Source organism: Labrus mixtus, chromosome 11, assembly GCF_963584025.1.
Source record: "Labrus mixtus chromosome 11, fLabMix1.1, whole genome shotgun sequence".
In the NCBI taxonomy this organism is placed as follows: domain Eukaryota; kingdom Metazoa; phylum Chordata; class Actinopteri; order Labriformes; family Labridae; genus Labrus; species Labrus mixtus.
In genome coordinates this window covers 9,958,439-9,983,279 of record NC_083622.1, presented here as the reverse complement: position 1 = coordinate 9,983,279, position 24,841 = coordinate 9,958,439, and the positions used below count along the sequence as shown (strand labels likewise).

General features: G+C 41.7%; 2 protein-coding genes across 2 annotated transcripts; both read left to right on the top strand.

Annotated features, from left to right (window-relative positions):
• Positions 1–1,440: 1,440 nt before the first annotated feature.
• On the top strand, positions 1,441–11,147 carry tap1 (transporter 1, ATP-binding cassette, sub-family B (MDR/TAP)). Its single transcript, XM_061049888.1, has 13 exons — positions 1,441–1,661; positions 3,216–3,548; positions 4,145–4,373; positions 4,511–4,625; positions 5,477–5,607; positions 5,711–5,916; positions 6,128–6,325; positions 6,797–6,925; positions 7,059–7,253; positions 7,336–7,509; positions 8,167–8,326; positions 8,752–8,888; positions 8,984–11,147. Exons 2-13 carry the CDS (start codon positions 3,228–3,230, stop codon positions 9,212–9,214), a joined length of 2,226 nt encoding a protein of 741 aa, XP_060905871.1. The 5' UTR covers positions 1,441–1,661; positions 3,216–3,227; the 3' UTR covers positions 9,215–11,147.
• A 733-nt stretch (positions 11,148–11,880) lies between these two features.
• On the top strand, positions 11,881–23,960 carry brd2b (bromodomain containing 2b). Its single transcript, XM_061049883.1, has 12 exons — positions 11,881–12,168; positions 16,128–16,416; positions 16,509–16,646; positions 17,242–17,383; positions 17,521–17,681; positions 18,487–19,071; positions 19,230–19,358; positions 19,461–19,706; positions 19,800–20,065; positions 20,201–20,517; positions 21,951–22,079; positions 22,212–23,960. The coding sequence occupies exons 1-12, from the start codon at positions 12,137–12,139 to the stop codon at positions 22,340–22,342; spliced, it is 2,565 nt and encodes an 854-aa protein (XP_060905866.1). The 5' UTR covers positions 11,881–12,136; the 3' UTR covers positions 22,343–23,960.
• The last annotated feature ends 881 nt before the right edge of the window (positions 23,961–24,841 follow it).

Genomic DNA, 24,841 nt, shown 5'->3' with positions numbered 1-24,841 from the left:
GAAAAACAACGTGTGAATCCTGTCATTCATAGATAAATGATTGTCCAACAGTGTTTGAAGACGCATTAAGGTACTTATGTATATGGAAATATACTCCACTAGTCCTGACCTAAGTAGCCTATATTATTAGCCAATTATTATGAGCAAAATGTGCATAAAGTAGAAGGCTAAAAGTGGCATTCTTCAGTAAAATGATGATGACTTTTTTTTTTACATTGTCAAAAATGTGATCACTTATTTTGTTCATTCTGGCACACACAATAATATACGGAGCCCCAGAAGTTTCAAAGTAGACACAAAGGGAAACATATTTTAAGGACGAGTTATTTATAGGGGCTTGAGGTTAAAAACAGAGGGAACAGATATATCTCTGCTCATCCTCCTTCTGACATGAAAGCAAGGGAAGGAAGGAAGCTATCAGGGAGTTCAAAGTTTCTGCTCATGGTCTCGGCCTTCAGTCGTCTTAATGGCTCGCAGAACATAAAAGGACAACTCACTTATGGGCAGCAAGGTTATTATAGTTTAGGATTAATAGTGTTTATTTCGTTGTGAGCTTTAAAAACAAAATCAGTTCAGTTTTAATCAGTGTTTATTGCTGTCAGTTTTTAAAAAAATGTTTTTAACAGAACAGCAAATTGCAAAACACAAGGACAACGTCAGAAAACGAGACGACAAAATGTGCAATTTTTAAATTTTGTCTTCGTGTTTTGCACTTCAGGGTCACTGTAAAATGGCCATCTATTTGAAAGCAATATACAAGTCTTCAAAATTCATGTCAGACTTGATTTTTCTCACATACAAAATTTTGGTATGCCTGTTTGACTGATTTACTGCAATGTTTATATTGTTTCATAATGTGTCCTGATTTACTTTATTTTGATTTTACCGTTGATGTTGTCATTGCTTATCTTGCTTTCTGTGTACTCCATAGACCAGGGGTGGGCAACTGGCGGCCCCCATCAACCCTCAAGGTCAAATTTTACACATCAATTAATTGGAAACATGAAGAAAACGTGACTAAATCTGCCATGAAATCATGAAAACCAGAAAAATGTCCATAATAATATTTGATCACTGGCATATGTTGAGTTAAATTTGAGACATAATTGACTGTAATCGTTTTCGTGTCCTACAATTTGGCCCCATCTGGCAGTGAGAATGAAATGAATGTGGCCCTTCCTGTCCCCAAAGTTGCCCCTCCCTGGAGTAGACTGTAGGTGTACTCATGCTGCAAAACAAATGTCCCCTTTGTGGGACAATAAAGAATCTGACCACGAGATGGCGCTGTCCGACTGTTTGTTACTTTCGACGTATCAAATTACCACTGTACTGTACTCACACGTGGTTATGCATTAACAACGTAAAGACACTGTCGTTTTTGAAGTTACCTTTATGAAACTAGGACCTCTTGAAGGGAAGGTAAACTCACAATAGAGCGTGTGTCCTCCTTCCTGATGGCAGACTCAGAGGGGACTTACCATAGAGGCGATAAAAAAAACAACACTTTCGGTTTCTCTTCGATGGTTTCACCTCGCCGACAGCTTGAGCAGGAGCTCGGGAATCATTACCTGACAAGTTCGGTTCATTAGGTGAAGTTTAATCGTCTTTTTCTACCTTCTCAGACGATTACAAAGCCTCCAAAACATCAGCGTTGAAGACATGTAAGTTGGATTTGAAAAACTGAAACGATAGCCTGCTAAGCCAGACGGAGCTAGTTAACATTACAGTAACTCACTTACTTTAACATTTGTATGTATGTTGACTCAGTAATACTGATAGTGATCTTGTATTTTGGAGTGTTTTCCTAATTTCGGTGATTCTGTGCGTCAGTTTGTTTGTCCTCGGCTTCCTGCCAAAACTGTTTCAAAGAAATCAGCAGGGTGGAAGAAAATGAAAGTAAAGCTGAACACAATCTGCAGCAGAGTGAGAGCAAAGTAAAAAAAAAAGGTGCACAAAGGTGAATTATTTAGATTTGAATTTGATATGTTTCTGCCCACAGTGGTCATCTTTTATTTCTTTATGTGTGCATGTGTTCATCTGTGAAACTCTTGGGACTTTATTGCAGCTTTTTACATTACATGTTGTCAAAGATCATCATCTTTTTTGTTCATCCTGGCTCATTTATACATTATTTTGTGCGCTTAATAAACAAGAATACAGACATATAAGAAGTACAGTAAAGGACAGAAGAGAAGGTAGTGAGAAAAACAAAAACAAATCAAGAAGATTTGTGTTTGTGGGGGGAATTGGATCCTTCTTTTCCTTACATATTTTATTATTCCCTGAGGGGAAATTCTGGTTTTACACTCTGTTATTTACAGACATGCTTCTCACACACACAGGCCTGAAATACACACATGCACAAACAGAACATGTGGACATGCATTAGTGGAGGGATGTCAGAGTGGGGTTGCTACAGAGAGCACACCAGAGCCGATCTGGGTTCGGTGCCTTGCTCAAATGCACCTTGCACTTCTTGGGAAGTAACCACCTGGTAGATTAATAGGTGGTGATTTAATGCCCATCCAGCTCCCTGTGATTTGCTCACATGCAGCTGAGTGAATTATTGTATATTTGTCTCCGTTCTCCTCTATTCCTGCTGGAGCAATAACTAAGTGAAAAAAAATATATAAAATATTTTTAATTTTCTCCTGAACAAATCCCCAAAAACCTTCCCAACTCTGAGTGCTTGTTTAAAGAATATACCCACCTGTGCAGCTGAGTGAATTATTGTATCTCCGTTCTCCTCTATTCCTGCTGGAGCAATAACTAAGTGAAAAATATTTTTAATTTTCTGAACAAATCCCCAAAAACCTTCCCGACTCTGAGGGCTTGTTTAAAGAATATACCCACCTGACCCAAAGCAAAGACAGCTGTAGACTCTGCACATTTTATCACACTCAAAAGTATATTGAAGAGATCTCAAGAGGGAAAAGTTTTCCCTTTAAACACAACACGTAGGAATAAGTCTAAACAGGTAAGCTGATTTCACTGCATTTACTAACTTCAAGAGAAAGAGGAGTGCAGACACCTCAGTGAATTCATTAATTTGATTTCCCTACCTTAATGAAAACGTACTTCTGCTTATCAAGGCTTGTTCTTCCTGATTATAGAACTATTGCTGTTAATCAGTTAGTCCCTACATGTGAAACCTGACTGAGCACGTTACGGTTGACTTGAATGCCTCTGACTCTCTCTTTCACTTTTATTTGCAGACCCCGTACACTATGCAGAAAATGAGCTCCTTTTTCTACCTGCTCTTCGTCTGCCTGGATGTGTGCGTGGTTCACGCCGTCCGCTTGGCCCAGCTCTACCCTGTCCTCCTCTCCTACCCCTTCATCGCCCTGTGGGGAGGAGGCTTGACCCGGGCTGTCCTCCTCGCTCTCTTCACCCTCAACTACCCTGGAAGCTCGCCGTGGATGAGCAGCTTCGCAGGCCTGCAGAGTTTAGGAGTTCTTTGCTTCCACTTCCCCGCGTACACCTCTCTCCTCTGGATCCTGGGGCAGCCCACCGCGGAGGCGGTGTGGGGGTGGCACTCCTGGGAGAGGGTGGGTGGCTCCATTTTGGTTTTTACACTACTATGATAGTCGTAGTTAGTTAGAGGATAGATATGTGAGAAGGGAGCTCCCTCACCATGATGTGTGTTCATGTGTTGGTGGAAAAGTCATATTTTTTCTCTCATAACAAACCTGGTAAAGAAATAATTAATAATAACGTGGCATTGTGCCTTGCTAAAGGGCTCCTTTCATAGATGGTGGGTAGGTTCTTTGAATGCCAAAGGTGGAGTGTAAATGATTACAATTACTTGAGTGCACACCAGGCAATCCGTACTGTGCCCAAGCAGACTTGTGCGGACGCAGTCTTGACCGAGGGTAGCACATTATTGTTCTAGAAAGAAGTACAATTAACACACTTTGTTGATCTAGTGAGTGATCACATTTTCTGTATGTGAAGGTTTTATAACTTGGTCTTTAAAAGACTTAATGGTGATTATCAGTAGCAACAAAAAAATCCTCTAGCAGGAATAAAACTGAAACCAAAAACCAAACCAGTCTGAAGAGAGAGAAATCCACTCAAACATTTTCCAGACTCATCAGAAAAATGAAAGTATTTTTGTCTAGCCTGTGTCATATTTGTGTTGCAGGTGTGTCAGGGTTACGTCGTGACGCTGGTGGCATGGCTCTACTGGAGTCAGTACGTGTCGTCTCTGTTGCTCTCTTGGGGACGATACTTCTCGTCTCTGTGGACTGGGGGGGCGTCAGAGGAGCCCCAAGATAATACCAGTTCCTCACTGAAGAGGCTGCTGGGATACATGAGGCCCTATGCGGGGCGCTTTGTAGCCGTGTTGTTGCTCGTTCTTTTCTCTTCTTACGGTAAATCAGACGTCGATTTAGCTCTCGTTGTTTTCTGTGCATTTTGCTGTTGTTGTTTGTTTTTTTGTTTTTTGCACTTTCTTCCACAAACCTGTGAACTTAATGTATCATAAATGAGTGTAAACTTCTGCCCTCAGGTGAGATGGCCATTCCTCAGTACACTGGTCGTGTGGCTGACTGGATCCAGAATGAATCGGCACCGGATGCTTTCACAGAGGCCATCACACGCATGACGTTTATGACTATCGGCAGGTAATTAACCCCTCGTATAAAACCGTTAAACTATCATTTTAATGTATTTGTTTCACACAACATATGTAACACATACACCTTGATTACCATTAATGAACGATTAATTAGTTTTTGTATTTTGCCCTCATAGTTCACTGACATGCTCTCTACTGTAAATGAGCTCAACTATTAAAACTGGGATATGTTTTCTAATGAAAGAGTGCATATCTGATTCAATATTTTGTGGTTATTTATTGAATATTTCAAACTGAAATAAAAGCATCGCTTGAAATGAAGACGACACATTTTAGTTTTAAAGTAGAAATGAACTTCTCTAAAACAGTAGAAAATAAATAACTTGCTTTTCTCGCAGAAACAGTTTTTCCGCACATTTGGCTTCTTTTTGTTCGGTGTCGTCTTCCCCAAAGTCAAAATGTGTCCAAACGACGGACATTGATTCCATATCGTGGATTGGACGTGTCGTCATGTGACTGCCCTGAAAATAATCGAGATAATTCACATGGGCAAGATTACGTCGGTTAGAGGTTCTGAATGTCGTTTTCAATTAATTTTCGATTAATTGCCCAGCCCTAAACACTAGTAATAACACGGCAAACTTAATAGGGAAACTCTAAATCCATGGAATACAAGATGAGTAGAGTTAGAAAACAGCAGTTAAATATGTTATTTTAGGCATCTTTTGTAACGGAGAACGTTTTTATGCCATACAGGAATACATATTTAATAGTCAGCCATGGTACAGAAAATGTTTTTATTTGAACATTGTAAGTTCAGGCGGTCGTTTATAGTGTAAGATAACCTCTGTGGTGATTGTTTTGGATGCTTTACACCTCCTCTGTTTTATTTTTCAGTGCTGTGCTTGAGTTTTTCTGCGACCTTATGTACAACAGCACCATGAGCCTCGTGCACACCTTAGTGCAGAAAGATGTCTTCCAGACCGTCATAAAGCAGGAGATCGCCTACTTTGATGACAATCCAACAGGTGAGACATGTGCATACTGTAAATCCTGTCAGTTCTCTGCCTACTTACAAAGGGTTTATTATTCCACAAGGTTAATGCACGTCTTTTTTTTTTTCTTCCTCAGGTGAGCTGGTGTCACGCATAACCACAGACACTAATGACATGAGTGAAGCCCTGAGTGAGAAACTAAGTCTCCTGATGTGGTACTCTGGACGTTTTGGCTTCCTCCTGTGGTTCATGGTGAGCCAGTCCTGGAAAATGACCCTGCTCACCTGCATGGGTCTGCCCATCATCTGGGTCATACCCAAGCTCACAGGAAGCTTCCACCAGGTAAAGAGGAGCACCCTAAACATCACGTAGTCTTTAAAGGAAGAATGTGCGACTTTTTGATCCAGTAGATGTCGCCCTTGAGCGCCAGCGTGAAACCAAAACAAACTGCCGTTTGGCCACGCCTGTGCCGGGCTTTTATATGAAGTTTTATGGTATTTCTAAATGTTTATAAACTCTTGACTATTTTGGAATTCAATCCATTTTTTTTCAGGAAATTGCTGCTAAAGTTCAGGCGTCACTGGCTAAGGCAAACCAGGTGGCCACAGAAACCTTCTCCTGCATGAAGACGGTGAGGAGCTTTGCCAACGAGGACGGAGAGACGGAGAGGTACAAACGGCAGCTGGACGATACGTACGCTCTAAATAAACAGGAAGCAGCAGCGTATGCGGCCTCTACCTGGGCAAACAGTGTAAGTGGAAAACTCAGTTTTGTAATTTCGCATTTTTCAACCTAGTGACACCTTTCAGTGTTGAAAAATGAAGCCATTGTAGAAGAGCAAAACAAACTGCAGTTCATCTATTGCCCACTCGAGGCTTCTTGCAAAAGTAAAGTAATAAATCCCATATTTAAAAAATCATTTTACTCATGGTCTTTCCCTGGTAAAACATTTTTTTTAAGCCTAGGAGTTACTCATACATTTGCATAATTAGGGGCATGGCTGAGTTGACTGACAGGTGGGCACATTGTTTGCTTAAAGCCCACCTCAGCACCGACTCACCTATTTGCTACATTGATCATAAGTTAGGTTGAGATAGCATTTCCAATATGGTGCCAGCCAATCTTAGGACTTCAGTTGCCTCTTTAGAAAGCATTGGCCGATGTCATCCATGTTTCATTAAACCTATGTATAACATGTAAATGATTCTTTGTATTCTCCCAGATGACCACTCTGGCCCTGAAGGTGTGTATTCTGTACTATGGGGGGACTCTAGTGACCAGGGGTACCGTCAGCAGCGGAGACTTGGTGTCATTTGTCCTCTACGAGCTACAGTTTGCCTCAGCTGTTGAGGTGAGCGACGGGCCAATATATCGTTTGAATGAAGTGTTATGTCCTTGGTCCAACTTTCTTTGCATTTTACTCAAAAGAAAAATCATTTAGTCAATTTCCACTAAGGCCTCTTTTACGTTCACCTTTCCCCCAGGCCGTCATGCGTTATTACCCCGAGGTGAGAAAGGCAATCGGTGGCTCTGAGAAGATCTTTGAGATTTTGGATCGCAAACCTGAAGTACCCGAAGACGGCACTTTAGCACCTGAAAGTCTTGAGGGACACATTCAATTCCAGCACGTGTCATTTTCCTATCCTAAGAAGGAAGAACAAAGCACTCCTGTGTTAAAGGTATGTTTGTATTTATGTGTGTTTATTATACTCTCCCCGTATAGTTCTTTTACCAACTCACTCTGCTCCTCCCATCTGCCAGGATGTGTCTCTGGACATTAAACCGGGCCAAATCACTGCCCTAGTGGGTCTTAACAGGTCAGGGAAGTCCACCTGTGTGAAGCTGCTGGAGAGATTTTACCAGCCCGAAGAAGGACAAATCCTACTGGATGGAAAACCACTCCAAAACTACAAAGACCAGTACCTACATGAGCAGGTGCGTTGTCTCTTGTCACAAGGCATTTTCTCCTTTTTTATGTTCCGAACCAGCAGCACTATGGGGAATTGTTTTTGAGGGTTTCTATGTGTGGAGCCCTGTCCAAAAGACTCAGGCAACACCTTTTGTTTTGTATAGAAACTCTTACTGTTAAAGGAGCAATATAACTCTGACACCTAGTGTTTAAAATGGGCACTGCAGTCCAAATTCTAAACATTGTAGAGAGCTGTCTCCCCCCGCCCCCTCCTCTCTAGAGTCGATGCTCATGCAGGTTGCCATGTGGTGGACACTGAAGCTTCAGTGTTTAGCCAGCTCTGCATCAGTCTGTAAACTTCTGCTTTCTAACCTCTCTCCATTTTTCAAAAGCATCTCCAATATTGATCCTAGTTTCTGCTTGTGCAGCTTATTAGAAAAATCCTGAGGCTTTTAAAGCTGGGTAGAATCAGTTATTTCACTGCTTTGCTGGTGTTTTAATTTTCTCCTGACACTTGCTTTTTTAATTGTATGTCGACTGGTCACAGAATTTTTAGGACACTTTCAAATATTGCGCCTGGTTTTATCCTCCTGTTGCCATTCATTTCTGAATAAATTCTCAGAGAAAGCTGTGACAGTTACAAAGTCACAAACGTTTCCTCTCCATCTTGTTTGTTTTTGTAGATCGCTGTGGTGAGTCAGGATTGCGTGCTGTTTGCTCGCTCCGTGCGGGAGAACATCAAGTATGGCTTAGAGGATGCTACGGACGATGACATGTACAGAGCTGCCAAGCGGGCCAGTGCGCACGACTTCATCATGGAGCTGTCGAGTGGATACGACACAGGTTTGACCCACAAACTTAGCCTCCATATATGCAAATGCTCGAGCGGGGATCTTCACGGGATCTTTTTACTCCCTGGAACAATTTGTAATAAAAGTTGTTCATTATTCATTGTCCTTCATTTTATTAAAATAACACACATATATAAACCTAGTACTCAACGAGGGAACAATGAACAACTTTTATTTTTTTTTATCTTGTATTTTTGAGTCCGCCTGTCTTGTAAAATAAGCTTGCTTCATAATTACATAAAGCCATTCATGTGTCGTATTAGGATGTTGTTAGGTGGGGGTTATTTCTGGGGGCAATCAGGCTTCAGCATGGTATGGGCTAACTGGACCTAGTGTGAGTGCGCCCTTACAGGTCACTTGATGAAGCCCTGACCTGCTATAAGTATGACACATTAAATATATGTGTATGTTGGATAGATGCCGGAGAGAGGGGAGGCCAGGTGTCAGGAGGACAGAAGCAGCGCATTGCCATCGCAAGAGCTTTAATCAGATGTCCTAAAATCTTGATCCTGGACAACGCTACCAGTGACCTGGACCCAGAGAATGAATACCAGGTAATATTTTCTTCTAATGTTTCCCATTCAGCTAATTTTTTTAAATACTGTTTTCTACATGTGCAGTAACACCGAGTCATCGCTGTACTCATCAGGTCCACCAAGCTCTGCTGAACCAAACCAAGGACTGCACCGTGCTGTTGATTTCCACCAAGATGAGTGTCGTTGAAAAGGCGAATCACATCATTGTACTCAACGAGGGGACGGTGGAAGAGGAGGGCAGTCACGATGAGCTGCTGGAGAAAGACGGTTTTTATGCCGAGATGGTGAGAAAGCAGAATACCGGCTTTCACCGTCAAGGAGAGGAGGGCAACGGTTCACAATGATAGAAAGCAGTGGTTGCACTAGAGCCAGAGAAGCAGTCAAGTCACTGGAGGGTTAGTGGTAAAATGTCCCGACTTTAAAGCCTGATTTATATTCCTACCTTGAGTCTACACTTTAGCTACGCCAAAGTGACCTCTACGTCTTTGTGTGTGTGTGTTTGTCTGCATAGCTCTGCATTGCTTTGCCTGTAACCAAACCACTACTTAACAATGTGATTACCATGCCAGTTACTGTATATAGCCAGTGTCCAGTTCTGCCACATTCTCTGCTACTTTGACTAAATGACTAAAAAACCATGGCGACTGGAACCGAGCATATTATGTTGGGTTTGGAGCTGATAAATACTGTCCTAGTGCTCTTCCTTCTGCAGAATTTTGAAAACGGCCCGATACAGAAAATGTTGTAAATGCAAGGATTACTCAACTATCTAGCGGACCAATGGCAGGGCTAGCAGTCTGCATCGTTTCAAGGTGTAGTCACATTTTTGAGAGGGTGCACGTCAGGCTATGTACAGTACGTAAGTTCCTGCGTAGGTCCAGGGCTTCACAACCGTAAGGCATAGATTACATGTAGAAGTATAAATCAGGCTTAAGCCGATTGGGCAAATTAGAAGATAAATTATGCATCACCTTGTGCAGCTCTCCGGGGTTAAGATACCCATTTCATTTTCTTCACCCTACTGTCATGTACGAAGGAGTGTACGTGAGCTGACAGGTACATGTGGTACCAAGATTACATTTTCATTGCATTTTTTTTTATTTAACTCGCCGTGTTTGGTTTCTCCATTTTGACCTGGTCCAGTTTATATTGTATTTTTTAATTTTATTTATAAAACTAAACTCAAAAGAACATCTTACACATATTTTTAAAGTTGCTCTTAAATTATTATATTTGTCCCCAAAGATTTATTTATTTGGGCTTTTTGTCTGAAGCAGATAGAGTGGGAAAGATAAATGACATGCGGGAATGGAGCCAAAGGTCGGCCGTCAGAGACCCTATTACCCCTTATTATTTTTAATAAATTTTTTAGATATATTTTTGGGCTTTTATTCCCTTATTGTACAGACAGGACAGTGGATAGAGTTGAAAAGCAGGGAGAGAAAGAGAGAGAGTGGAAAATGACATGCGGGAAAGGAGCCACAGGTCGGATTTTAACCTTGGCCGCCCGCTTGGAGTACTACAGCCTCCGTACATGGGGCTCCCGCAATAACCACTGCTCCACCAGCGCCCAGGAGCCCCTTGGAATGTAAGTGTCTTGACAGACAATTTATCAATTTTTTTTGTATAAAATGATTTAGCTTTTAGTTCTTTTAGTTGCTTTGAATGGTAAAGAATCCAGTAGTACTTGTTTATTTGAATAGAACCCTTTATTGTGAGAATTCCCTCAATATTATGGATTTGTCAAGAGTGTTTTCTGTTTGAGAATATTTCCTCTTTTCCTGCACTCAAGCAGTAAGTGAGTAAGTTGTACTTGAACTCCTTGTTTTTTTTTTTTTTTTGGACTGTTATGAGAGAAACATGAAAACTTGGATCAGACGGCCTTGAGTGAGTCGTGTGAATCCAAACAGCTTGATAAAGATTGATTCTACTTGGAGTGGGTGATGTGGATAAAAAGCCGTTGATTTTTAACATTTGTCTCATTAAACCAAAGGAGAGCATTTAATGGACAACTGCTTAACGATGGTATCATCAGATCATCTAATAGTACTGACCAATGGGAAGCTCCCATATGCCCGTTGGCTTTGAATGGAATTGATTATGAAGAATTTCTATAATAATCCCACTTTGGTGTTAACACTTTGCAAATGTAGATTCTGCTAATTCTGTATCCTGAATATTTAAGATTTGGTTGTCATGTATTTTTCATTTTCTAGATGCTTTTGTACTCTTTCTGTATCTCTGTCTCTTAGAAATGAACGTTTATCCATCATTAAATCTTTTTCTGTCTTTTCTGGTATTATTCTGACTTGTTATTGTTTTTAGTTGCCGTTGCCGAGCTTTCTGTGAACATGCTGGAATTTATGGAAAGGTAATATAATGTAATGTCTTTTAATTATAATCCTTAAATATTTTCTACCAACTCAGCAATCTGCAGAAGAGGGTTAGGGCCATGCATGAGAAATAAACACATTTCCAGAAGAAAAAAAGTCAGAATATCAAGAAAAAAGTCAGAATATCAAACAAAATAAGTCAAAATGTTGAGAAAATAAGGCAAAAATGTTTGGAATAAGTAGAATTACAATTATGATAATTAATTCAAAGTATCGAAATACCGAGAATATAGTTAAATACAAAAGAATAGAAAAAACACGTTTGTGAAATTTCGAATTTATTTTGAGTGTTTCAATTGTATTCACGCCATTTTAACTTTATTCTTGACATTTAGATGTTTTTCTCTAAATGCAAAATGAAAAGTGAATTCTTCCTGCTCTTATTGTATTTTTTTCATACATGGACCTAATCCTCTTCCGTAGAAATCCAAAGCGTTTTTTCAGGGCACAGGAAACAGAAAACCTTTACAACACAGAGACATTATGATACCTTTTCCTGAGAGCAGAAGGAAATAAGAGACTAGAAGTTAAGTCGTGATTGTGTGTGTTATTCTAATCCAGAATCCAAAGTCTTCACTGCAGGGAAGTGCGGAGCCTGCAACCATTGTGCTCCAACATGTCAGAGAACAACATGTACCGAGAAGAGACTGCTGGGCGTGTGCTTAAATTTGACAGACGTCTCGTCACAGCCAATAAGAGCGCAGAACCGCTCCTACCTCTGCAGGAAATACGTCACACTGCCACGCGGTGGGTTTATATAGCGTCAAGCGGAAGCGTTAAAGCGCCATTTCACTGCGGAGTTACTGAGTGGAAGTGCAGCGTCAATAGTGGTTGAGGAAATTGGATAGTAATAAACACACCGCCTTCAGCCCGATGGAAGCGGCAGTCAACCTGCCCCACGACAGGTAAAGTCCGCCTTGTTGTGCTGAAAGAATCTGACTAACGTTGAATGTCTTTTTTCAAGCGTTATTTACGTTAGCGTCACTATAGCAACGCTAGCTTGTCAGCCAGCGGTTAGCTTAAGATGTTACAGCGAGCTTTTTGGAGCAGGGTTAGGTTTAATTTGCGGACGCATCTTTTTCTTTTGGCTGTGAGCTTCATTATTGAGCTGGCACAGAGACGCCGAATGACAGCTGCATCAGCCCCCAGCGGCTGGTTGAGCTGGCTGCTCCCCCGCCGGCTCTCTCTTGTCAGCCGGGTCATTCATCGATCGGAGGCACCCCTGCTAACGCTAATCCCGCCGTCTGCAGCACAACCGGGTGTGCAAACAGTCAACATATATGTCGCCAGTTTACGTCATTTTCAAATCAAAATTACTGCATTCAGAGATGTTAGATTTGGCGTGTCATTGCTGCTGCCTAGCAACGCGAAGCGAATACTCCTTTAGCTTTAGGGCACAACACGTCTGTCCGTCTGTCTGTCTGTATGCTGCTGCAAAAATGAATTGAGTCCCAGGTTTTAAAGTTTGAGCTTTTCCAGAGCAGCAGCATTAGGATAAAGGATCGTGTCGTGTTTTCATTTTTGAATGAAAATCGACGTCTGTCACGCGCTTCTGTCATCGCGAGGCAGTGTTTACAAACAGTGAGGGCGGGGCGATCGAACCACGCGATCACCAGCTGCTGCTGCAAAGGAGATCCAGGAGTCTTGACTTGCCCTTCTTTGTTTCGATTTCATCTAACAAGACGCAGTTTATTCTCTACTTAACGAGTGCTGATACTTTTAAAGCACAAGTTGAGAGTATGCAGGTTTGATCTTTGAAATGACTTCAAATTGCATATTTTACCCACTACTGTGAAATAGTCCTTAGGTGAGATTTGTGCTGAAATAAAAGTTAACAATTTGACTTTAACAATGTAGGCACCTGGGTTGCTCTTTGTCAACAAAGATACACACAGACACACTGAAATAATATAATGATTTTAAGGCTTTAGCGTTGTTTTAATGTCAGTGTTTGATAGGCCTATTAGTGCATACTGCTGTGTGCAACATGAAATGCTTTAACCATTTTCAGGGTCAGAGGGGGTCCCCAGTCTCCCACATTTGTTATTTTGGGGGTCGAGGGATGAAAAGTTTGGGAACCCCTGCTCTAGTTGATGATGCATAATCACTATTGGTGATAAGTTTAGCTCTCAATAACACAACTCTGCCAATGTAATGACTTTGTAGTGTATGGGATATAACGTAGATACTCACAACTTCAAACATAACAACAACCGGTTCATTTTTCTTTAAAGAACAGGAGATTGATGTTTTAAACTACTGAGGTTTCTTTCATCAGCGTATACGTTTCTATCATGTTGGAGTTATATGTGGCTGCATGATTTTTGAATATCAGACATTGCGATATATTTTCTATCAACCTGCGATGTATTGGGTCATGAAAAATACAGATTACTCAACCCAGATAAATAATGTCTGCTTTTCATGTACAGATAATATACCTGTATGATTACTTTGTTAAATATTCAGAACAAAATGAAGTGTGGGTACTAAAAAAAAAAAGAAAGAATACATATAATGATCTATTACTCAGTGTTTACGTCTATCTGCTGTTCATGTTTGACACAGTGGTTGTCTTTGCAACATGTCCCTCCTAAAGCCAAAAAAACACTTTTAACCACTTAATTACCAATTAATCTGGGGGTAGCTGATGGTTGGCAGGAGCTTCATCTGATTGTATGAAGAACATGTTGTTGAAGCACGGGCCAGGCTATATGGCTGGGTATTTCACACAACCCCACGATACAGAGGCCTCGATGCTAAACATATCATGACATTGATTTTGGACAATGACCATGTCCTACACAAAATTGCTAAAATATTGTAAATTATTGATTTTCTCTGTTCAGGTGTTCAAGAAATGTGAACAGCAGGGCCAATGATTAAAAGGTGCCTAGTTATCGATTCTTTTTAAAGGTCAAGCACATCCCAAAACTTCATAATTCAGTTAGGTTAGGACCACATAATTTGCTTTATACTCAAAAGTTCAGCTAAGTGGACCTTGAATGTGTTTGACTAGAAGTTTGCATTCATTACCCAAAAGCTCTTGGTTTTCTCAATGCTAATGCGGTTTAGCCTTTGTTTGGGTTGCCTGGACTCTGATGTAGTAAATCAGCTCACAGGCTTTGCCACAGTTTGTGTGTCAGTAGGGCAAGTGAGTGTGTCTGTGTGTGGGTTAGATTGAACTTCTTCTAATTCTCGTTCATGTGCGTCTGCTTTGAGGAAAGAGAAGAGAAGAGGAGATGATAGGGTTTACTGTGACATGAGGGCTCCATCTGACTACGTGGACTTAGGGATTCCCCAGGTCTACACCGGACACGGTCTCTGTAGTTTTGTTGAACTGCAGCAAAGACTACAGATTCAGTACTTGTATTTTAACCTACATGTATGTAACTTTTGAAGTAGTGGGCAGAGTAAGTGCCCCAGAACCAAGACCAACTTTGGTTGCCTGAGTCCAGGGCATTAACGGGAGCGCAGGAAAATTCATCATTCTGTTAATTTGGAAAAAAAAAAACTAAACAAGCCAAATTCATGTCCAAAAATTGCTGTGCAGACATTTGAACCAAGTGTGTCTTTGCTTGATAAGCCATTTTTGAGTATTTTACATATTTATGTATTACACACAGATAGCACTGCACTTGAAGGCACAAAAACTGTCAGCCATGGTTTTTGTGTTGTTATGTTTTTTGCTTGTTCTGAAGGAATATCTATAAAGCTTGGGAAAGGAGGAGGAAATGTACAGATAAATGTCTTAGACTATTATTTGATGTATTGGTTTATGAACTGGATCATATGTAAACTGGTTGGATCATGGGATGAACTCAGATGATGTTGTTTTATTTGTTTTGTTTATATTGATGAATTGCGCCTTGTGTTGTGTGATTGGTTATATATCTTACATCTTGGAGTGTTATTAATATTTGGGGGATGGTTCATGTCAGTGGTGCTGTTGTGATGTTGGCCAAATGACATGCTGGAACATTTGATTTACACTCTTATGTGTAAATCAAGCCCATGTGTCCAAAAAATGCCATGTGGGATGGGTCTTGTAAATGACCTGACACGGAAATAATATCTTCATTCATTGGTTCGGCAGTTTGCTGTGCAGCAAAGAGTGTTGCTCTGTTGTGCATCCTTGCAACTAACAAAAAATGGAAAATTATGTAATTTTTGGGAAATAAATCTGAGTCTTTGTAAACACTTTTTAAAAATATATTCTACATCTTCTCACAGAGCAGGGTGAATGTTTGCTTTGAGGGCAGAGGAGCATTCGCTCACTGTCAAATACATGAGTTAATTGATGTATTTTTCCCTGATTCATGAAATATTTATGAGCCAAAGCTGCTGCAGCAGTGTTTTATATTTTTGTAGGATGTACTATGATAATATATTCTACATATTTTTTGGTTTTATCAACCAGTCTCAGTGTAGTGAATGTGTTTTTGGAGATGGGGAGGACCCATGCAATGGTGGTTCCCAGGACTGTGCTAAAAGTAGCAGCCTATTGATACAGGCCTAGTTCCCTTGATGACTGTTTTTTAGGGCAGGGGCTTGGTTTACTGGGCAGTGGATTTGTGAATGAGCCATGTTAAAGCTGCTCTTTTTGATTTTGGGGGATTAATCATGATTCATGTGATAATGAGAGTTGATAAATTGTGCAATTGATGACTGCAAAGGTAAAACTGCACATTTATCTCAAAGGTTGCTTCCTTTCCTAGCATCTCTCCCTGCATGGATCTCATATGTCTTTGTATTCCCAAACAAAAATTGCTTCACTGCTCTCTCTGATTACAGGTGAATAAAAACCAAAGTGAGCTATTATTTTATCTCTTTCCCCTCTTACTCTCTGTCTCCTCTCCCGCAGCTCTCTGATAGGGTTGTCCTGTAGCGGGATGGACCAGCACACCAGTTCGAGCAAACGCATTCGAAAACCCTCCCTCTTGTACGAGGACTTTGAGAGCCCGTCTCTGCCACACACGTTGCCCCAGGGGCCTCCTATCCCGCCACAGCCCCCTGTGAAGGATCCCAGCCGGCCGGGCCGAATGACCAACCAGCTTCAGTTTCTTCAGAGAACCCTGATGAAGTGTCTGTGGAGGCATAACTTTGCCTGGCCTTTCCACGAGCCGGTGGATGCCTACAGGCTTAATCTGCCGGTGGGTTTAAGAGGTGGAGCTGCTCATTCTCTTAAAACATGTCAACAACATGTTTATAATGGTTATCATGCCTCCGTCGACCTTTTTTTCAGGATTACCATAAAATAATCAAACAACCCATGGACATGGGCACCATCAAAAAGCGTTTGGAGAACAACTTCTACCGCAGTGCCAGCGAGTGCATACAGGACTTCAACACAATGTTCACCAACTGCTACATCTACAACAAGGTAGGTTGAAAAGTCAAATGGACTTTTTCCCAAGGTGTTTTTTTTTTGCTCTTTTAATTTCACTTTGACTCCTTACTTCATATTGTGGCCTCCTTTTTCTGATTACATTTAATATCAGATGGACCCTCTTCACAGCTAGTGTAATGTTTTAACTTGTCTTAACAAAACGTTCTAGTGTTTATTGACGATTCGTTCCCAGCCCGGGTCGAGATCCAGGTGTTTTCTTCATATAATGAGAAAGTGAAATTCACAACTTTTTAAATTTCCCATGAGAAAATGTTCATCTAACACTTTGCAAACAGAAACGAGGATACTCTGCAGTACTGTGTAACAACAGAACATGTGCTGACTTGCATATTCTATACATGTGCTGCAGCAAAAGTTATGAGGGAAAATGAAAGTGTCAAAGGTCAACAACAAGGTGGCAGTCTTTTTGATTCTGCCTGACTATCCTTGTTTGACACCAAACATCATTTTCAGTTCCATCCAATCATTGCCATTTTACTTTTGCCTTCCATTTCATTTATTTATTTTTACAGTTGTGACTTCTTTGCATTCTGCTTATTATGTGTTTATATTTTTTCCCCCTGCCTAGCCGACAGACGACATTGTTCTGATGGCCCAGTCCTTAGAGAAGATCTTTCTCCAGAAGGTGGCTCAGATGCCCCAGGATGAAATTGAGCTGCCTCCTCCGGCTCCTCGGAGCAAGAACAGTAAAGGAAGGGGTCGCAAATCTTGTGAGTTCCTCGACAACTTGTTGTCTTGATCACACAGTCATTTAAGTAATAATCTTGAATTTAGACATGACTCTTTAAGCCTGTATATTTCTGTTGCTGAATTCTGTTTCTCAATTTAAATAAACTTTACGTCTCAGCATCGAGGGCTCAGCAGGTGCCAGCAGTCTCCCAGTCAGCCTACTCTCCTTCTTCCTCGGACACTGAGTCAATGCTCGCCGACTCTCCCCAGACCGTCCTGACGAAAACCCGGCCTCCAGCCAACATCATGGGCCTTCACCCTACACAGCCAACAACCAAGGTGAATGCAGAGAAACATCATACTGATTATAACAACCAAAACAATAATGTAAAAAATATCTGTGTCAAACAAGATTAGTAAGTTTCTATTTAGCATATTTATGAATTGATACTGTCTTCAAAATGTCAAATATCTGGTTTTTGGATCTGGTGTAAAGGTGTCTTTAAAAGAGCGGCTGCAGCCACATGTCCAATGTGTCCTTGGGAAGACACTGAACATCAAGTTGCTTCCGCTGCTTCTTCAGTGGTGTATGGATGGGATTTGTTACTTCTGATGGACACATAGCAGCCTCTGCCATCAGTATGTGAATGTGTAGGTGTGACCTGCGGTGTAAAAGCGCTTTTGAGTAGTCAGAAGACTAGAGAAGCTTTATTCATGTCCAGTGTTTCCCCTACCATTATATTCTTTTTAAAGATTTATTCTTGGGCTTTTTGTGCCTTTATTGTAGAGATAGGATAGTGGCTAGAGTCGGAAATCAGGGAAAGAAGTCATTTAAGGATACCTTTCCGATAGAAAAAGACAGCTGTCATTAAAAGTAACGCATGAACACCAAGATTCCTTCAAGTGTTTGTGTCGCCGTGTCAGCTTGTCCCCCCCCCCAACGCTATAAACCTAGGGGAAACACTGCAGTCCATTGACCATTTACCAAAAGGCAAAAGGGATACAGATTTGAGGACCTTATGAAAATAAAAATTGCAAATGGTTTAGCCTAGTCAGCATTTTTGAATCATGATATTTTCTTACAAGGACTGAAATAAAGCAACAACGTTTTGAGCATAGAAACTTACAACCTGTTCATTTACAGAAAAAAGGAGTGAAACGTAAGGCTGACACCACCACCCCCTCCACTATGGGCCTGACTGTGGGCATGTCGGGGCCAACACACATGGTGGGCTTGGGGAAAGGAGGCCATGGTGGCCACGGTGCCCACGGTGCCCATGGCGGCCACAGCGCCCATGGTGGCCACGGCACCCATGGAGGCCACAGCGGGCATGGAGGCCACGGAGGCCAAGTCCATGACACCTCCATGCACACCATCTCCATGGGGGGCATGGGTTTGGACACCCCGCCTGGGATGGGGATGGTCAGGAGCACTGGAGGTCCTGTCCTGCTCCAGCCTATGATGGCAGGAGGTGGTCGCAGAGTGGGCAGTGGACGCCCCATTAAACCCCCCAAAAAGGACTTGCCCGACTCTGTACAGCCTGTGCCCTCGAGGAAAGGCAAACTGAGCCCTCAGCTGAGGTACTGCAGCGTGCTGCTGAAAGAAATGTTGTCAAAGAAACACGCTGCGTACGCCTGGCCTTTCTACACCCCCGTGGACGCAACTGCACTGGCGCTGCACGACTATCATGACATCATTAAATGTCCCATGGACCTCAGCACTATCAAGGTGACCTCCCAAATACTCACATAGCTCCTAATGTGTTACTCATAACAACGTATAGTATAGTCTCTTAGAATACACTTAAATATAAATATCCCTTTTGAAATTAGAAAAAAGAATTCCTGGTTTAGCCTCTTACTTTGTGCTTTCCCAACTCTTACCAGAGGAAGATGGACTGTCGTGAATACAGAGAAGCACAGCAGTTTGCCAGTGATGTCAGACTCATGTTCTCCAACTGCTACAAGTACAACCCACCTGACCATGATGTTGTGGGCATGGCTCGCAAGCTGCAGGTGAGCCTAGCTCTCCAATTCATTGTCTACTCATCAGACTTAAAAAAAAGGAACAGCAGAAAGTTAGGGATCTCTCATTCTCTTCTTTTTTTTTTGCCACAGGATGTGTTTGAGTTCCGTTTTGCAAAGATGCCAGACGAACCTCATTTGGATCGCACAGCCATGTCTATGAGCGGCCATCCATCCTCCTCGTCCTCCTCTTCCTCCTCCTCCTCGTCCTCTTCTTCCTCCACTTCGGCGAGTGAGCCCAGCAGTGAGAGCGAAGAGAGCGAGAGCAGCCCCAACTCAGACAGCGAGGAGGAGCGGGCACACCGTTTGGCTGAGTTACAGGACCAGGTGTGCACACAGGTAAGATCTCCAGTTGTCTCTATTGTAGCAACTTTACTTCACTTGAAAACTGTTTTTCCCAGTATTCACCGTTTAAATGTCATTTTCTAACAGCTCAGAGCCGTGCACGAGCAGCTGGCTGCCCTCTCCCAAGGCCCCATCGTCAAGCCCAAGAAGAAGAAAGAGAAGAAGGAGAAGAAGGAGAAGGAGAAGGAGAAGAAGAAAAAGAAGAAACTGGAGAAGCGAAGTCGAGGGGTCAGGAGCCGAGCTGGATCAGAGGAATGGAAAATGCCCGGCAAAATCCTGAAAAGCAAATCAGCCAGAGCAGGAGGCTCCCAGCCCAAGAAAAACCAGGGGAAGAAGAGCAACAAGAACAGCAAGTTAGTAGAATAATTACCTACCTCTCATCTTTATAACTATGTGGAGACATTTACACTGTTAATTATTACTAATTTATAATATCAAGCAGCTGATAATGAGCTTTTGTCCTGACTTTATCACCCTGGTTTCTGCAGGACAACAAAGAAGCCGTTCTACCCTCCACTGACTCCTACCATGCTGCCGCACTATGACTCCGAGGAAGAGGAAGAGATCGTGCCCATGTCATACGATGAGAAGCGCCAGCTGAGCCTCGACATTAACAAGCTCCCGGGGGAGAAGCTGGGTCGCGTGGTGCACATCATTCAGTCCAGGGAGCCTTCGCTGAGAGACACCAACCCCGAGGAGATAGAGATTGACTTTGAAACACTCAAGCCATCCACGCTGAAAGAGCTGGAGCGCTACGTCATGACGTGTCTGAGGAAGAAGCCCCGCAAGCCGTACACTGAACAAGGCAAGTGAAACTACAAATCGTTGTAACGATGTAATTAATGATGATGTCCCCTAAATAGAGCTGCACTTGTTGACATGTTAATATTTCTGATATTTTACAGGACAGCAAAAGGCAGGGTTGGTAATTTTCTCCAGAAAGACTTTTTAAGATTTTTTCACTTTTGGCTGCATAACTCTTTACACAGAGCCGATGTGCCACTCTAAGATCTGAAATAAATTTTTCTAACCAAACATTATTTGAAGGATGTGATTGTTATCCCCCACCCAATCCACCCGCCTGCGGTGAATAAATGAGGGTGGGCTGGCTGAATAAATGATTGGCAACGTCTGAGTGAAAATTTGGACTGCAGCTCACTTGTTTTCCCGAGTTTTGTGCATATGTGAACAAGGTTACATGAACCATCATCGTCTGCTTTACTGTGAAATACAGAAGGATTTACCTGAGTTTGTAAAATCTGTTGCTTGTAGTGGTTTTCCATACTGGGTCACTAGTGCTGCATTGGTGTTAAATAAGTAACTGTAACTTGAGAGGCTTGAAGTCAAATCAGAAGGATTGCATTAGTCATCACTTTGTAATTCATCTTACTGCCAGAAGGGGGAGACAAAAGACAATTTTTAAGTGTGGCCCCATCAAAGCAGCAAGAAAAAATGTGAAATCAAAACATTAAGCAAAAAACACACAGACAACTGAAATTTGGCTGAAATTGATGTGAGCTGTGAGCCCACTGATGCTTTTTTTTACACAACTGAAGTTCCTAACAGATAAATGAATTGAATATAGAGTAGCTGTAAAGAGGAAGATGAGCAATCAAAACAGTTATTAAAGAAGTTATTACTAAAGAAGTCAAGCAGACTGTTGACAACACAAACGGGACACCAAACATTAAAAACATTCAACATGCCTTTTCTCTATTTGTTCAGCAATGTTCCCTTATTTTGATATCAGATTTAGATTTCCCCTCGACTGAGTTTACAAAATAAAAATCCACATATGTTTTGCAGCAGGTTGACGGGCATGTTGTTTCTGAGCCCGAGGTGCTGCACCCACTTCTTTAATTAATCCCTCCCCTCCATGTGTTGCAGTGATTGAAGGGCTGGTGGTTTTCCTCCTGAGTAATTACAGCAGCATAAGCTTCTTAAGGTTGAGAGAGTCATGTTGAAAGTTCATTATTACAGAATGCTTGGTGCATGAAGCATCTAATCAATAACATGTCAGGGAAGTTTGTGTACAGTGCTTTTTTCCTAGGTTGTATGTAGCCTGAACCAAAAGAGCCACACTTACTTACTAACACTGACTCCATTATTTTCCTTGGGAAAAACCCCTGATGTTGGAACACTTCACTCCTAAAAACAGTTAATAAAAACTGCAGCTCATTAACACCCTAACAGGATAGAACTCAGCCCTGTAACAAATTCACCTTTTCATGCACACAGCCGGAAAGAAGGGCAGCATCGGAAAGTCAAAAGAGGAGCTGACTCTGGAGAAGAGGAGAGAGCTGGAGAGGAGGCTTCAAGATGTCAGCGGTCAACTCAATTCTGTCAAGAAACCTGCGAAACCTAAAGGTATTTTACATTCGCATTTGCACTCCTCATACACCACAAACACCTTCAGTTTGAAGTATATATATGTTCCTATCTTTCTTTTAATTAATTGTTCTGTATCCGGCTTAACTCGACCTTTCGTCCTCCCTGCAGCGGAGAAGCCGAGTGCTGCAGAGACTAACACGCAGCCCACGCGCCTCAGTGGCAGCAGCTCCAGCTCGGACTCGTCCTCTTCCTCCTCGTCATCCTCGTCCTCGGACACCAGTGACTCAGATTCAGGTTGAAGTGCTCACGGTGGCTTTAAGAGAAAAAAAACAAAACATTTATAACTCAGGGACTTGGGCTGGCCCAGGACACGGCAAACCCCTGAAGCAGCAGTGGGCTGAGAAATGAAAAACCACGGCGAATAATCGCTCGAAGAGGACTCGTTAACATTTTGTGAATGTGGGACTAAGGGACGGAAACGTCTCCGTGGATCATCCTAGAACCTAAACACTAAATGCCTTGGTTTCCCCAGTTCTCCCCTTTGTAAATACTTGTAAAAATTATTGTTTCTTTTATAAAGAAGAATTTTATGGTGATCCCCCAAAGAGGGAAGAGAAGAAATAAAAAGGATGTGGAAAGACGGGCCTTGTTCCAGATCTGCTTTGGCTGGCCTTACCGTTGCGTGCTGAGAGGATGGAAGAGTTTATTTATTTGTTTGTTTTTTCCTCATCTACATTTCCTCTGACATTACTGGAATTTGAACCAGCAACCTTGAGGTCACAAGCCTTGCTTTTTTTGTAACATCTGGCCTTTCGCCATGCTTAAGTTGAGATCATCCCCGTGGTCTCCGCCTTAATCTCACCCCGAAACAACAATCCGTACAGTTAACCTGGAAAAACACAAAAAGAAAAGAATCAGTGAGCTCTCAAATTCCTTCTGATAATCAGAGTCACAATTGTCTGAGCTCTGCTAGTTTCTGGTCAACATTCAAAGTTCAGTTTCTTTCCTGGATTATTTATCTTGTTATGTTTGCAATCATTGTTCATGCAGCTTAAACATCAGGCTTTACGCTGCAGTCTGTTTAACAGACCTTTCTCAGAGTTACACTAGTTCAGTATAGAAAGAGCTTAATGCTTTCATCTTTAACTTTGCCATCAAGAAACACTCATTTATTGTTTTCTTGCCTCTTGCCTGTGTTATTTCACTTTAAGCCCACAAACCATTTAAAGACAGAACAATCGGAAAAAAAAAAAAAAAAGACTCCCACTGAAGTTCTGTGTTCAGTATTTTAAAAAGCGTCCTGTCTGTTCAGCTTTGACTCTTCATGTTTCTCTGCATTAAAAAAAAGCTGTGCACCTCGAGCACACACGACTGAATGTTAACCCGTTGAAGTGATGGTTTTCTAAGTTGCACAAAAACCCCAAACATGTCAAATATTGACTTTCTATCTTTTAAAGACATCTGTAGCACTTGAAAAGCAAGCGGAGGTTTCTAAAAGAAATCTGGCGGCTTCTCGGCACTTCCCAGAAACAGTGTTGCTGAAGTAACACTTTAAGTTTCCCGTAAAGAGACGACAAAGTCCTCACAGTGGATTTAAGTCGAAGCTGTTGTTGAATGTTCAGTGAAAGAATATATGCTTGTACATACTTAAACTGTATTTGACCTTGCACAGACTATTGTATTCCTGCTGTTCAGTCTTTATGTTTTTGAGTTACCCTGTTACCTCTTTCCCCCTCTCTTTGTTTTCTTCTTCTCAGTTTCTAACCCGGTTCTTTCTCATTCCAGTTTACAGTCTTAGTTGTTTCCTGAAGAGTGTTCACATGAGCATCGCTGGTCAAGCAGGATGTCTTTGCCTCTCTGGAGCAAACCTTTCCATTTGACAAGTGTGTTCATTAAAATATTCTCTTCTGTTGAAAACGGTCTGAGTTCTGTGTGGGGTCTGTTGGAGTCACATGTTTAAAGTTTTTATTTTGAATCTTTGGATGACGGAGTCTGCTAAAGTGGCCAGCAGTTTGACACAGATGAGATCAAATGTACAAATCATTGATAAGAAAAATATTGAACATTTTGTAAATCCAGTTTAAGTAGGAGGACTTACTGCTTTTTATCTGTAATATAAACGTTTCTTCACTTTTTTTTTTAACCTTAAAGGTCTTTACACACAGAGTTGATTATTTTCATCTGAAGTTGCAGCACTAAAGTCTTCAAACTGCTTGTTTTGTCTGACTTAAGGTCTTTGTTTTAGCCAAAGTCTGAAGGCTTTAGTGCTCGTTGTAGTATCATAGTACTCCAGAGAGCTCTTGGTCTCGAGACCACTTTTTGAAGGTCTCGTCTTGGAATCGCAGGAATTTTGACTGTCTTGTCTCGATCTCAGACTCCAGATTTTAAATCAAGACCACCACTGATTGGCTATTTTTCCACGTCATTACTTTGATCAGAAGGAAAACTCCTCTTTCTAAAAGAACAAATCACTTCAATTTATTTGTAGTTCGACCGCAGTTCATCCTTGGTGTAACGGTCCAAGTGAGTGACCCTGCACTCAAGATGATTTTTCAGTGATATTTATGCTCTAGTTCTTGACTTGGTCTCAAACCCTAAATGTCGGTCTTGTCTCCGTCTCGGAGCGTTCTGGTCTCTGGTATGTCTTGGTCTTGGTTTCTGTGGTCTTGATTATAACACTAGCTGGTTGTGATTAAAATTTCACAGACAAAACACCTGATTCATAGAGAAGTATTATGCTGCCCCGTCTTTCCCCCCCTGAGATTAAAAAAGTATTTCTGATTCTGAATGCTATGCAT

Bases quoted from the DNA above. Each gene is read 5' to 3' on its own strand.
- tap1 (XM_061049888.1), top strand. From the start codon at position 3,228: ATGCAGAAAATGAGCTCCTTTTTCTACCTGCTCTTCGTCTGCCTGGAT. The intron at 5,608-5,710 runs GTGAGACATGTG...TTTCTTCCTCAG, and splicing joins CTTTGATGACAATCCAACAG to GTGAGCTGGTGTCACGCATA. The intron at 5,917-6,127 runs GTAAAGAGGAGC...ATTTTTTTTCAG, and splicing joins TCACAGGAAGCTTCCACCAG to GAAATTGCTGCTAAAGTTCA.
- brd2b (XM_061049883.1), top strand. From the start codon at position 12,137: ATGGAAGCGGCAGTCAACCTGCCCCACGACAG. The intron at 17,384-17,520 runs GTGAGTTCCTCG...TTTACGTCTCAG, and splicing joins AGGAAGGGGTCGCAAATCTT to CATCGAGGGCTCAGCAGGTG. The intron at 17,682-18,486 runs GTGAATGCAGAG...GTTCATTTACAG, and splicing joins CTACACAGCCAACAACCAAG to AAAAAAGGAGTGAAACGTAA.